General features: G+C 42.9%; 2 protein-coding genes across 4 annotated transcripts; both read right to left on the bottom strand.

The window, feature by feature from the left end:
• Positions 1 to 312: 312 nt before the first annotated feature.
• On the bottom strand, positions 313 to 8,578 carry LOC139537348 (solute carrier family 12 member 9-like). 3 transcript variants are annotated; one of them, XM_071338562.1, is made up of 14 exons: positions 8,210 to 8,578; positions 7,486 to 7,741; positions 7,126 to 7,260; positions 6,159 to 6,296; positions 5,665 to 5,964; positions 5,348 to 5,455; positions 4,488 to 4,599; positions 4,185 to 4,342; positions 3,982 to 4,064; positions 3,763 to 3,887; positions 3,383 to 3,575; positions 2,945 to 3,119; positions 2,519 to 2,665; positions 313 to 2,299 (listed from the first exon to the last, which is right to left on the bottom strand). In XM_071338562.1, exons 2-14 carry the CDS (start codon positions 7,685 to 7,687, stop codon positions 1,449 to 1,451), a joined length of 2,727 nt encoding a protein of 908 aa, XP_071194663.1. In that variant the 5' UTR covers positions 7,688 to 7,741; positions 8,210 to 8,578; the 3' UTR covers positions 313 to 1,448. The 3 variants fall into 3 exon arrangements, with proteins under 3 accessions (XP_071194663.1, XP_071194664.1, XP_071194665.1); XM_071338563.1 differs by having other exon boundaries at positions 8,214 to 8,578; XM_071338564.1 differs by lacking the exons at positions 6,159 to 6,296; positions 7,126 to 7,260.
• A 2,607-nt stretch (positions 8,579 to 11,185) lies between these two features.
• Positions 11,186 to 13,988, bottom strand: LOC139537347 (uncharacterized). Its single transcript, XM_071338561.1, has 2 exons — positions 12,614 to 13,988; positions 11,186 to 12,512 (listed from the first exon to the last, which is right to left on the bottom strand). The coding sequence occupies exons 1-2, from the start codon at positions 13,236 to 13,238 to the stop codon at positions 11,767 to 11,769; spliced, it is 1,371 nt and encodes a 456-aa protein (XP_071194662.1). The 5' UTR covers positions 13,239 to 13,988; the 3' UTR covers positions 11,186 to 11,766.
• Positions 13,989 to 15,176: the final 1,188 nt, after the last annotated feature.

The raw sequence follows: 15,176 nt of genomic DNA, 5'->3' as shown, positions 1-15,176 counted from the left end.
TTTGCCAACCCATTCACAAATGACTGTCAAATAGTTGTAACTGAGTAACATATGTGTAGAGGAAACCGCATGTTTAATGTAATTACTTTGGTTTTTGACATTTTCTATTGAGTAATTTGCTTGGACAGAGTCCTGATTAACTCACAAGCAGCCTGTCTGGCACTCACTGATCAGTCCACAGACTCTAGAGAACAGTCTGTGTGGCACAACCTGAGAACAGCACATGGATTCTGAGCAGAGTCAGAAATATACAGTAACTTCATAGGACTGTAAAGAGGAAACTATTTCTGCTTAAGCACAAACATCCCACCACAAGTTGTGAAATGTTTAATCTTTCATATATCGTCAACTACCTGCCTCTAAATTAGTAAATCGTTTTCATAAATACCAAACTCCTTGCAGTAACATTCTGTTTCCAAAATCTGTACATAAGAAAAGCATAGCAAAACAGCATAAAAATATAATACTTTCCCCAAGTAACAAATGAATGGCATGATCCTTAGCATTTGGCATAAGGGTGATGCATTATAAATTAGACAAAATAAATGAGCAATCCATATTTAGTCTGCCTGCCAGTGGCTTAATGCTTGTGTATTATGACAATATTGTCAAGCATTAGGCACTAATGTAGTTCAGAGCGGTTTCAGGAAGTTTGAATTGATGTTCCATCATGAACCACATAGTAGTCCGAAGAAGCAGCATTCCAAGCACGACCAATTGGTGAGTGACCCAAAATCCTAAGAGATCATTTGGTCCAAAGACACTGGGAAAAGGGGTCAATGGAAAGCGATTGTACCAGCATCAAATTAAAGAACACAAAATTCTAGTTTCCATAGCTAGTTAGCATATGTTGCCCTTTCTGTATTTCAGAATCCATTTTCCCTCCATCACCATTCAACCTATCATATGATTCTTCTTTGGTCCAGTGCTGCAGAACAGACCATTTGATCTACTGACATGTAACATTCACTCACACTGAATCAGTGACACTCTCAGGCCACACGGTCAATTCCATAGCGGAGGTTTTTTTATGAAAACTACATCTGTGTACACAGCTATATCAGGCACAACATAAATGTATTTATATTATTACCCAACCAACACAAAGGCATGAGACAAGTACTCCATTAAATTACAGTTAACAAATAAATATATTACAGAAAGTAGGTAGGTACCACTGTGACTGACTAGATGTTGAATGTGTTCATTTGTGAAATGAGTGGATGTGTCAATGAGTTACAATACAAGATGTGAAACTACATGCCCAGGGAACAGAGCTATACTTATAGGTCCCGTTGTGTAGTGTGCCTGTGTGTTTATTTTCTAACTAAAAAGTATGTTATGTAAAGTAGCTCATATTGTAAGCATTTAGACTGCCCTCTCTATCATGTTCAGGATTAAGTTAATTACATTACATTTTGATCCCATAAACACACAGAGTGACACACTCAAAGCTCAGTGCACGTGACAGGGGTGAGACCATGAATCAAGAGGGTTGGGCCTAAACCGTAAGTCACAGCTTCCAGCTGACTGAGATATTTTTGTGATTGGCTGGAGTGAGCAGGGGGGCGTGGTAAATACAGGAAGCGGACAGCAGCCTCAGCACTGTGCTCCATCAGCATCCTGTTGACTGCAGACAGGAAGTCCTCTGAAAGGGCCTGGGCCGGCTTCGTCAGGCCCTCCAGCTCTGGGTCCTGTGTCCGTTTCTGTCCGTAGAGCTGCACCACAGAGTCCCAGGGCACTATCTTGATGGAGGCCCTGATCCTCAGCTTCCTCAACAGCTCCCGGTAGGTCTCCTCTTTAACCACCCAACCCTGGTCGCTGGACTCTGCCTCCACACACAGGAATATTCTCATTCTGGCATGGCGCCATCTGCTGGCCATGTTGAGAACACACGCCATCTGCAGCAGGAAGAGACTGCAAACGTCCACAGAGGCTGCAGACGTGCTGCTCGGCTGCAGCAGGTTGAGGGGCCACACGTCGATGATCCTCGTGGCCCCGTCCGTCTTGGTCCCCATGCCCTCTCCCTGCAGCTGGAAGAAATAGCGGCCCAGACACACGTTCTTACTCATCTTGATGGCATCTGAGATGATTCCCACATACTCCTCTGACGTGAGCCAGCGTGGGCTCTCCACATGGCGGACTGGGGGGAAGTGGGCTTGCAGAGAGGGCAGATCCACCCCAAAATCATCCCCTCCAGACCCTTTTGACTCACAGAAGGCATGGTCTTGGAGGAAGTAGTCCTCAGGGGTGCAACTGTCGTAGAACCCCAAGACCAGAGTGTTGGGCTTCATGCCGCCTTGAAGAGATTAGAGTGGAGGAGGATAATGAAATGCACTAAAAAGTATACTGCTTGACGGGTAAAGCTGTTTTATGTTCCATTTTCCAAAGTAGTAATATTATAATGAATATGTCGTGTCAATACTCTTTCCGACACCGTTGTGTGTGAAGAGGAGGAATCAACAGGAAAACAATAAACAACGACCCAGAATGGTAAGCAGGAGGATATGTAACTCACCCAGGCCTGTGATACGGAGCAGATGCTGTGTTCCCTGCCTCACAGAGGAGGACAGAGTCAGGTCCACGAAGGCCTTCACCCCCAGCTTATCCACCAGACTCAGCCAGAAGTTATACTGCTGCTGGACAGGGTCAGAGGGCAGGGTGTCTGAAACACAGATGAGAGGCTGGCTGAGTGACTGGACTGCCTTGATTCCCAAACAAAAGAAGAGCCTGACTAGTTTCCATAAAATGTTCTATGAATTGTCTATGAATATAAATGTCATCATATTTCTAGGAATATCACACTTACTGTAGATTACTCATTTTTGTATCAAATAGTAGAAGCTTTAGGTTTCATGTGGTCATAAACATGGCAAGCATTTATTGTAAATTAATCACGATTCCGCTGGTACCAGAACTCCCGTCACCATCCATATAATATTACCCAGATCTCCCAGCTTCACGTGTCCCAGCACAAACAGCCCACCCTTCTTCAGCTGGTTGACAAAGTTGATGAGCTGGCAGGAGGAGCGAGGGTTGGCCACCATCAACAACACCTGGGGCCTCCAGAATTTCACATGGTCCTTCCTCACATCCAGCATCAGCAGATACTTACGCACCTACAGGAGAGGTGGAATGGGTGGAAACCAGATTCAAAGCATCAAGTATGACAGCAGTGACACACCCCAGGGCCCTGTTAAGTAGGAAACAGCGTAGAAAATCATTTTGCATCAGAAAATTAAAATCTGTTTTCTAAATTGGACAAGTTCAGGTAGTTCTTCCCCATTGCAAAATGTTTTCTCTACTGAACACGAACCAGGAACTGGCCCATAAGTGTGTGTTTGTATGTACTGGTACAAGTCTGTGTGTGTGGTGTGGGTACCTGATGGAAGATGAGAGCCTGGCTGATGTATCCCCAGCTGCTGGTGGGTGATCTGTAGTGCAGGAAAAGCAACAGCAGTAAGAGGAGGACGATGCTGGCTGAGGAGTAGACCGGGTTAATGACGAACATCATCACCAGACAGCTCAGGATGCCCAGCAGACACGTGTGCCAGGAGAACACCTGGAAAGTGGGCCTGGTGAAGACAGGGAGACAGGTAAAACAAGTGAAAGGTGAAAGACAGGCGAAAACTGGACATTGATGGTCAGAAGTATTCTAGTTAAACACTACTTCACTAAGGACAACATCATCATCACACAATAAAGTCAATGTCTTCTTTTTTTTATAACAGATTGTACAGCATGATACTAATGTCTGATTACCTGAAGTTGGGGGCCGATGCCCACTCCAGAGCCAGACAGGCCAGGTCGACAGCAGCATAGGCCAGCAGGTAGAATACTGTCACCAGGCCAGCTATGGCATTAAGCTGGCCTGCAAACACCACACACTACACAGTCACACCAAAGACAGTCTCAGAGCCCGTAGAATATCAAAAGTAGTACTGCATAGCTCAATACGATACACCCATCGCTTCCCCTCACCTGTGCCAACCCCCAGGTGTAGAGCACTGCCACCCATGGGTTGCCTGAGCTAGATGTGATAGCAGCAGGAGCCAATGGAAAACCTATGGGTAACACAACATCAAAGCATGCTCCTTATTTTATATTAAACAAAAACATGTCCTTTACTCTGTTGCAGAAATAGACTGTATTTTAATTGTGAAACTTGTTCAACAACATCTTACCAAAGAGTTGGTCCAGTGCGAGGGCGTGGAGGATCCGGGACGCCCCAATCAGAGAGCACATGGCTGCTGACAGGGCGGAACAATAGATCCCGATGGTGACAAATGGAGGCCAGATGTTTATACGCTGGAAGAACCCGTAATCCTGAGCCAACAGGGTCCTAAACAAAATACATTAATTAGTTGACTGTATTAAACTACATTGTTTCAGTATGATTAATATGCAGGCATTAAATTATGAGCAAATTAGATAGGTGACAGAGTTCCAACAATTCCAACCCTCAATAACAGCCCAGCCATTCAGACCTTTCACAGGTGGAGCTGGCCAGGATGAAGAGCAGGACATAGACTATGAAGGTGTAGAGGACTGCAATAATGGTGCCTTTGGGAATGGCAGCACTGGGGTTCTTCAGCTCTCCTACAGACAACAGATTGAGGGGAAGATGGTGGAACATGTCAAGTTTGAGTCTATGTGAAGATTAATGAGATGTTAAGTAATGGAGGGCAATTCCATGGTAACACAATTATGCTAAGACTCAGATTTTTCACTTTAAAATGTATACCAAACAAAAACACATTGATTTCCAAGTTGAACAAAACACAAGACTACTTTTAACAATTTCCATAGAAAATTGTACAACTGTGCAGATATAAAGTTTGGTAACTGAATAAAACAGAGGGAGATTTTACTGTAATTCTGTTTACAAACTCTGCATCTGCACAGTTTTTCCAGTAAAAGTTTTTTTTTTAACAGTGTAAATTGTTCAAATCAAATTGTATTGGTCACATACACATGGTTAGCAGATGTTAATGCGAGTGTAGCGAAATGCTTGTGCTTCTAGTTTGACAATGCAGTAATATCTAACAAATTCACAATGACTACTTTATACATACAAATGTAAAGGGATGAATAAGAATATGTACATATATAAACGTGGTCATTGTGTGTAGAGTTGTAAACTTTGAAATCAATGGTTTTTGTTTAGCATACATTTTAAAGTAAAACAAAATCGGAGTCTCAGCATAATTGGTTACCGTGGATTTGCCCTGGAACTAAAAGATTCCATTACCTTGATTCAGAATGCATATGGAAAGTTGTTAATGACAACTATTTGTAGTTGTAATATCCACCAGCGGGCATGAGTTTTAATGTGTGTGGACAGTACCTGACATGTTGGCTCCGGCCATGATTCCGGTGCAGCTGGTGAACATGACAGCGAACACGGTGGCGAATGACATGACTTTACCAGTGCTGTAGTCCACAGTGTAGCCCGCTAAAGAGAAGAAAGAGGAAGAACACTATTTCTACAACAGCTCTCTCAAACCATAAAACTAACGACTTTTTACACATCCAGTTCAACTTCCCTATCAAGGCTTACTATAACTAGAATGCATCTGAAATAGCACCCTGTTCCCTATACAGTGTACCTAAGTACTATCGCACCGTCCCCCCGACCTTTGACCCCAGGCAGCCAGTACTCACAGCCCAGGTTGTCCTTCAGCGTGGTGCCGTTGAAGCCTGTGTAGCTGGCGTTGTAGGTGAGGGTCTGGTTGCCAGGGCCCTGGTGGGTGATGAGGAACTTTAGGGGCGTGGTCAGCGCCAGGGGGCTGATGTAGATGGACAGAAGGGAGATGGTCACCACCAGCAGGATGAGGAAGGAGGTGCGGGCGAAGATGTGGGCGCCCACTAGGCACACCATCAGAACCAGCAGGAGAACTATGGAAGAGTACAGCACTGTGTACCAGTAGCCCTGGGGAAGCACTCGAAATGCAGAGGAGGACACTGAGGTGGGAGTGGGACATAGAAGTTGATAAGATGTCGGATGAAACACATGGTGGAATGACTCCTTTGAATGCATGAGGCACCAACCTTTAAGAAATATTCAGTAGATTTTTTAAAGCAGTACCACAAAACGTGGCATGCATGCTAGGAATTACAAGGTATTGGGCTGTTAATTATAGAACGTCAAAACTAACCTGGATCCTGACCAAATATGTCAAGTAGTGCCTCTACCAGACCAAGCACATACACTCCACATGCACACACTTTGGCCAGGAAGAACATGAGGCCAATGCTTCCTCCAAACTCTGGGCCCAAAGATCGACTGATCATGACTGGCAGACATTAGGTCAAGGGGTTAAATATCACTGATCTGGAGTGAATCATGTGGTTTTAAAACTATGAGCAGGCAAAAGTCAGCATTGCAACCTGCTCAGTTGGTTAAATCATATGATGCACACAGGGCTGGACTAATGCATTTCGGGGCCGGGGCACCTACCTCCAAAACACATTTTTAAGGGGAGGGGGACAGCTAACTTCCTGAATTTCAACACATTTTGCCATGGGGCAAAGAGAAAATGTGCAGTTTTATAATGCTATTCTAAACATTTTGTAATGAGGCTGAGAGAACATTTAGCAGTTTTAAAGCAAATGTTCTGCAATTATACACAGTTTGCCATTGCTTATGACATGTTCATAATTTTATTTTGTTGTTGTGGGCCCCCTGGAGGTCGGGGGCCTCGGGGCATGTGCCCTGCGTGCCTGTTCGGTAATCTGGGCCTGGATGCATCAGATTATGTTTTATTTAGTTTATTAGGATCCCCATTAGCTGTTGAACATGCAGCAGCTACTCTTCTTGGGGTCCACCATGTCTTTACCGTATCCAGATGTCATCAGAAACAGTTATCTTTTTGACTACAAAACATAGAATCCCGCCGTTTTCACCATGTTGGGTTGGTGCTGGAGATGATGAAAATTATGTTGAAACGTGGTGAAATTTCCCTTTAAAGATAAGGGCTAGAATTACTGTAAAGACTGTGGCATCAAGATTGAATAGTAAAAACATAGCTGTTTTAAACTGCACTAATACTTAAGAGGAATACAAACACACTTGCTAAATATTTCTTTTGGGGGGGTATGAGAACGAACCGGTGTTAAGGATACAATAGGCCCCACCTCCCTGCACAGCACCGTTGGTGGAAATAGCACAGATGGACAAGATGGTGAGGGAGATAATGGTGTAAGCTACAAGCAGCATCACAAGACCCTGCAAGAGCCCCGCATGACCAACCACAAACCCTATAGGAGACATCATTACACAGTATTAGTCTTGTTACAGGACCACAATATATTAACCTAATGCATTCACAGTTACACACACAAACATTTAAAATAATATAGCAGAGCTTGAAGCCAACAGCAGCTTCTGACTATCAGCAAGCATCACTGTACATCGCACTGTAAATAAATTCCACATTCACAGCCTATATTTGTAGTTGTCTGACATCTAGATGCTGCACTCACCAGTTCTGAGGAAGAGGACAATGCTAAACATGGAGAGGACAGTGGGCACCATCACCCCGAAGAAGGTGTTGAGCTTTCGAGGTACAGCATTAGGAGTGCTGGCCTCCCCAGTGCCCTCTGACTCCCCTATGCCACACACTGCATTGTCTGCTGACAGACCACATACCCCATGGGCGAGGAGGGGTGTGTGTTCATTAGACATGGCTTTCAGCAGAGTTTTTAGATGGTTCAGACGTCCCCTAAACCTTTTGTAACCCTGTTAAATGGAGTCATTATTTGTATAAGTTCGTAACAACGCTGACAATAGGACATGTTCCTGAAAACACAGTATGGCTTTATATTTACAACGACAACAAAAAAATCAGGTTTGCAAATAGAAGGGGCGAGCGGAGGGTTTTAAATAATAAAACTACGAGCCACCAGAAAAGCATCAGACATTCTACATAAACATGATGCTTCAAAGTCATGCAACATCAACATAGAATTTGTTACCAAGTAACGTTAAGAGTTGCGCGATTATATTGAATTGATGTTTATTTCATGTATCCACAAAGGGGAAGTGAAACGGCGATACACAGCGGTTCTCAGCGAGGTCATTCTACAATTCAACCTCGCAATTCCGTAAAATTGTAGTTTGACTAATGATAAAACATTTGTTTATATTGTTGTTTGCTTTGCGATAATGCCGTATTGTAGGTATAGCCAGATGAAAACAGAAACTCACCTACACTCCGTCAGCAAGAATCAGCGCGCGCACTTCCGCTTTTAAAAAACCCTCCTCAGTCGGCCTCTGGCTCGGTGACTGCTCGCTTATTGCCCGCTTATCAGTTTACAGCAAAATGATGACGTAATTTAACACCATTAACACATGCGTGTTTTGTTAGTTAATAGTTGATCTTAGTAGATTTGAAAACTACTGGCTATAGGTAGCATAGGCGACATACAAATGATCCAATAGCGCATAAGATATAAAACAGAAATGCCTAAATCTAAACAGCTGTAATTCAAATGTACATATATATTCTCCATATGCCCATAGACATTGACCAGTTTGCAGGTATGATGCTGTCTACTTGCCGCCTCTATTTGTTCTGTGCAGGTCACGGGACAGTAGAAACTGTTCATGTGACTGCCAAAAAGGGGAGGGTGAAAATACCACAAATATATGTCATGAATGATTAGTGCCCTGTGTTTTGCGCAATCATGTGACATGTTTGCATTTTAACCTTTATTTTTATTAATCACACGGTACCCTTTTTCTTATGTCAGATGGTCCACCACCATCCATAGACAACTGCTTACATTTTGGGTGTAATTCTCATCTGGGGCCCTGTGTTTAGTTATGATTGTACAAAACACAGGGCCCCAGATGAAATATTGTAATAACTATATTTAAGATTATGAATAAACTTGGTGTCTTGGGTCCCTTTCAGAAGTTGTTTTACTGTAATAATGTTAAAAGGATCCGACCCTTTACCCCCCAATTTTCACCTAAAATGTCATACCCAAATCTAACTGCCTGCAGCTCAGGACCCGAAGCAAGGATATGCATATTCTTGATACCATTTGAAAGGAAACACATTGACATTTGTGGAAATGTGAAATTAATGTTGGAGAATATAACACATTAGATCTGGTAAAAGATCTTGTACCATCATCTTTGAAATGCAAGAGAAAGGTCCTAATGTATTATTCCACCCCAGGCGCAATTTAGGTTTTGGCCACTAGTGTATGTGCAACATTTTAGACTGATCCAATGAACCATTGCATATCTGTTCAAAATGTTGTGCCTAATTGGTTTATTAATACATTTTCAAAGTTCATAATTGTGTACTCTCCTCAAACAATTGCATGGTATTCTTTCACTGTAATAGCTACTGTAAATTGTACAGTGCAGTAAGATTAACAAGAATTTAAGCTTTCTGCCCATATCAGATACAGTTGAAGTCAGAAGTTTACATACACTTAGATTGGAGTCATTCGTTTTTCAACCACTCAACAAATTTCTTGTTAACAAACTATAGTTTTTGCAAGTCGGTTTGGACATCTACTTTGTCCATGACACAAGTAATTTTTCCAGCAATTGTTGACAGATTATTTCATTTATAACTCACTGTATCATAACTCCAGTGGGTCAGAAGTTTACATACACTAAGTTAACTGTGCCTTTAAACAGCTTGAAAAATTCCAGAAAAGGATGTCATGGCTTTAGAAGCTTCTGATAGGTTAATTGACATAATTTGAGTCAATTGGAGGTGTATCTGTGGATGTATTTCAAGGCCTACCTTAACTCAGTGCCTCTTTGCTTGACATCATGGGAAATTCAAAAGAAATCAGCCAAGAATTCAGAAAAAAAAATCTAGACCTCCACAAGTCTGGTTCATCCTTGGGAGCAATTTCCAAACGGCTGAAGGTGGCATGTTCATCTGTACAAACAATAGTACGCAAGTATAAACACTATGGGACCACGCAGCCGTTATACCGCTCAGGAAGGAGACATGTTCTGTCTCCTAGAGATGAACATACTTTGGTGTGAAAAGTGCAAATCAATCCCAGTACAACAGCAAAGGACCTTGTGAAGATGCTGGAGGAAACAGGTACAAAAGTATCTATATCCACAGTAAAACAAGTCCTATATCGTCATAACCTAAAAGTCCGCTCAGCAAGGAAGAAGCCACTGCTCCAAAACCGCCATAAAAAAGCCAGACTATGGTTTGCAACTGCACATGGGGACAAAGATCGTACTTTTTGGAGAAATGTCCTCTGGTCTGATGAAACAAAAATAGAACTGTTTGGCAATAATGACCATCATTATGTTTGGAGGAAAAAGGGGGATGTTTGCAAGCTGAAGAACACCATCCCAACCGTGAAGTACAGGGGTGGCAGCATCATGTTGTGGGGGTGCTTTGCTGCAGGAGGGACTGGTGCACTTCACAAAATAGATGGCATCATGAGGGGGGGAAAAGATGTGGATATATTGAAGCAACAGCTCAAGACATCAGTCAGGAAGTTAAAGCTTGGTCCCAAATGAGTCTTCCAACTGGACAATGACCCCAAGCATACTTCCAAAGTTGTGGCAAAATGGCTTAAGGACAACAAAGTCAAGATATTGGAGTGACCATCACAAAGCCCTGCCCTCAATCCTATTGAAAATTTGTGGGCAGAACTGAAAAAGCGTGTGCGAGCAAGGAGGCCGACAAACCTGATTCAGTTACACCAGCTCTGTCAGGGGGAATGGGCCAAAATTCACCCAACTTATTGTTGTGGAAGGCTGTGGAAGGCTACCCGAAACGTTTGACCCAGGTTAAACAATTTAAAGGCAACGCTACCAAATACTAATTGAGTGTATGTAAACTTCTGACCCACTGGGAATGTGATGAAAGAAATAAAAGCTGAAATAAATCTCTACTATTATTCTGATATTTCACATTCTTAAAATAAAGTGGTGATCCTAACTGACCTAAGACAGGGAATTTTTACTAGGATTAAATGTCAGGAATTGTGAAAAACTGAGTTTAAAATGTATTTGGGTAAGGTGTATGTAAACTTCTGACTTCAACTGTGTCTATGTCCTGGGATTTTTTTTGTTTGTTACTTACTTACAACCTCATGCTAATCACATTAGCCTACGTTAGCTCAACCATCCCGCAGGAGGGGGGAAACACTGATCCCATAGACGTTAAACAAAATAATCAAATAATACTGTGAAAGTGTCACTTTTTATTGGTAAATTGTCAAAAACTTAATGTAAATGCATTGCTGTTCAAATTGAACAGACTAACTCACACAGTTCAATATAAAAACAATACACCAGAAGAATAATTTAAAATACATATCACCTCCCTGATATGGGCTATTTATGGCATTTAGCTGTTGATAATGGTGATGTGATACCAACAAAAATACACCAATGATTTCTGCCTTGTGCTCCCAACTCAGCTCAAGTATTCTGTATTTCCATTTTATACAAAAAATGATATTTTTAAAGTAAATGGAAATCAACCCTTGATGCCAAATGGCTGTATAAACCTTTCCAGGTGGAATCTGCAAACCTCTCATATCTATGACAACATAATGAACACCCTTTTATGCAAATGAAGAAAATTGTGAACAAGTAGAAAAGAGAATATATATTAGAATAAATATGACTCTATACACAATCAGCTTGTCTACATTATCAATTTAATAATATTAACTTCTGATTAGGATGACCTTAACACAAATAATATCTCCATCACATTTATCAAATGTGTGTATGAATGTGTACCAAATCCACCCTGATCAGGAATCCGGGGACTGTGAGTGGAGGTGTGGCCATGTGTATGAGGGCCCTGCTTGAAGTAAAGACAGTGACGGGTGGGGTGTGGTGGGGGAAGGTGAGTGGGTCAGCCTGTGCTTCTTGAGCTGGCCCAGCTCTCTGAAACAGCAGCCACACTGGGCACAGCGGTAGGGCCTCTCCCCAGTGTGGATGCGCTGGTGCTTATGCAGACTGTCCAGGTGGCGGAAACGCTTCTCGCAATACCTGCAGGGATATGGCCGCTCACCCGTGTGAATGCGCTGGTGTGTCTTCAGACAGTAGAAGCGACGGAAGCCCCGGCCACACACGTTGCAGCGATGCACCTTATCTGAGCTCTCCCTTCTGACTTCAAAAGCCCCAATAAGAACAGGGTCCCCTACAATAGGTGGGACAAAGCCCATGAAGTTACCATCATTGTCACCATCATGGTTATCGATGTGAGTTGGCATCTGTGGCGGCAGTTGTGATGATTCAGGGAGGTGTGACTGCAGCATACTAGGTAACTCAGGGTCGTTTTCAATTTTAACTGTTCCTTTGACTTCTTGCACCTCATCCAGCACCTGGATCAGGCCCAGGTCATTCACATTGCCTGCTGGGTGACTCGGACCCATCTCAAACTCAAAGTTGGTAATAGAGGTTCTGTGAGGGACCTCTGCTGCCACTGTTTCCCCCTCCTGCTCGTGTGGAATTCTTCTAGAGTCCTCTGATCCACTTGCACTGACTTTGTACTCTGAAAGAGATGAATGACATCATCATGACCAGTGAGCAGGATACTTTTCACTTATTGAGTGCATGCAAGTATTGATGTCTATGTGTCCGGCGTAAGCCTACCTTTCTCTACAACTCCATCATCCGTGATGTAGAATTGATCCTCTGTATCCTCCTCAGTGTGTTGAGGTGAGCTTTCAACCTCTACTTGTGGCGCTTTGGATGTTTGTGAAGGATTGGAGCAAGAGACAGTGGAGGAGGATGTCCGTATTCCTCTCAAGCTTGAGCTGCTCCTGGGCCATTCATGCTGCACTGTTGGTAAGCAAAGACCTACACTAGGGAGTGACTTCGAAAACTGGGATCTTGTGGATGAGGCTCGAAACGACTTGGGCACACGGGTCGTGCCCCTATTCAGTATGCTGGATGGACTCCCCGTACCAGGACCTAATGTACCTGATCTAGGATGGTTGGGATTAAGGAGTAAACACTGTTTGATGTTGTTCTCGGCTGCTGTCATGTAGTACCGTACAGCGTTGAGTTCACCCTCTGATAGCTCAAGTCTCTCTCTCAAACTTTGGTTTTCCCGATGAGACTCAGCAGCAGCAGTCCGAGCTGCGGTCATTTTGATGCCGACTACTCTGGCAGTTTCCTTTAAAACGGTTTCAACTGCACACCTTACTGCCCGTTCGATGGTCGATGCAAGTTCATATTGGAGGAAAGAGACACTGGCCTCCATCGTCAGACTCATGGTAGTGATTAGCTAGATGGGACGTTTCCCAACAGTTCTAATAAGCAAGCTACAACAAGAGGCTCAGGATTCAGTCCTTGTTTTGTAAGCAAGGTAGCTAGCTAGGTAGCGTTAGCTACGTAACTCCGCTACTTAGCTAACTAACGTTAAATATCTAGCTAGCCGCTCTGGCATGATACACGAGTTACAGTCATTTTAAAGTTTTTAAATCAAACAACTAAATTACTCATACATTGAGTCAACTTGTTTCTCGGATGTTCTTACTCAAAAACGTGGTAATAACTTGTGTTATATGTTTTGCTAGCTCACCTTTCTTCTTCTTCTTCTCTGAGGTTTTATGACAGCCATGCAGACTACAAATTGTGGTCCACAACTATAAACTGTATTTCCGCCACCTACTGTACGGAGTAGTGAACTGTGGGAAAAAATATTTCAGGAAAAAAACTCAAATAAATAAATAATAACGCATCCCACTCCTTCAGTCACATACCGATCGATATCACATCCCTGCACAGGCTCAGGGGCCTGGGAGAGGGAACATTTGCGGCCAGTAGGCCTATTCCCTGCAATGTTTCAACCGTTCGTTCCTGAAACCCAAAAACATTTCTGCGCAGATTATCGGCGCGTTCCTCTTCCCAGGCGTTGCTGACGCATACCAGATGTTACAATGCCTGAATATGTATTTAAGTATCAGCTAACCACACCATATGTTATATCAATCTGGAGCCCGACGGCACAGTCGATGAGGCTAGTAGCGTAGCAAAGTCTATATTTTTTTATAACTAACCCAATTTTTATAATTGACCAGAGCCTGTCGTTTCAAATGGGAGCAAATTAATCATAGTGGGCAGAACAAGCAAGGCGGTGGGCTGAGCCAAACACGAGCTAACGAGGTCCTATTGGCGCGTTCTAGCATTTATTTGCATATTTCCGTTAGGGAACGTCTACGCTGTGAAGTGCGCGTGTGCAATAACTCAATTCGCCTTTGCGCTCCTTCTAAACAATGCCATTTTTACAAACAAAGGGTGAAGTCTACCTTACAGATTCTAATTTTAGATACAGAAAACTGTGTGTAGATCAAATGTTTCATCAATTAATTTGCAGAATGTCCGCCAAAATCCCATTTCGCCACATCTTCTCCCACTGCTTGCCACTGGGCTTCCTCTCATCACCATATTTGGTAGGTAGTTGAAATGCCAACCAGATGTTTCACATATTTCATCCGGTGAAATATCTGGCTCATTGTTGTATCTGTGATTATATCCTGTTTCTTGGACTTCTTGTTTGCCTGCTCACCCAGAGATAAAGTGGAAGAGAGACGCCCAACTCGGTGGAAGATCTCTCTCCCTCCAGCAGGTGGCGGTTTTTCGTTGTTTCTCCCTCCAAGCAAGGAGTTTTTGTATGGAGGTCAATGAGTGTCGAATTTGGTCAACAAAAAAATTTATGGATTCATTTTTTATTTAACATTTATTTAACTAGGCAAGTCAGTTAAGAACAAATTCTTATTTACAATGATGGCCTACACCGATCAAACCCTAACCCGGACAATTGTGCGCTGCACTATGAGACTCCCAATCACGACCGGTTGTGATACAGCCTGGAGTCGAACCAGGGTCGGTAGTGACACCTCTAGCACTGAGATACAGTGCCTTAGACCGCTGCACCACTCGGGAGCCCTATTTTCTACGTGAGATTTATTTGATCAAATAGAAATGTCCTAATTTTTTTTATTGTTAAGAGTGTACTGATATAAATAGGACACGTGTCATCCCGGGCAACTTTGAGAAAAAAACACTTTATAACAGTTGTCTCGAGATGGCTATGCATATTATGAAATGAGGCTAGTAACATAGCAACTCTCTCCATTGAATACAAGCGGTTGAGGTCAACAACCCTTATCGAATATTCAAATAATTATTACAATAATGAGATGTATTT

Source organism: Salvelinus alpinus, chromosome 13 (assembly GCF_045679555.1).
Source record: "Salvelinus alpinus chromosome 13, SLU_Salpinus.1, whole genome shotgun sequence".
Classification (NCBI taxonomy): Eukaryota; Metazoa; Chordata; class Actinopteri; order Salmoniformes; family Salmonidae; genus Salvelinus; species Salvelinus alpinus.
Note: the sequence above shows the minus strand (reverse complement) of the source record. Positions and strands in the feature narration are given on the sequence as shown.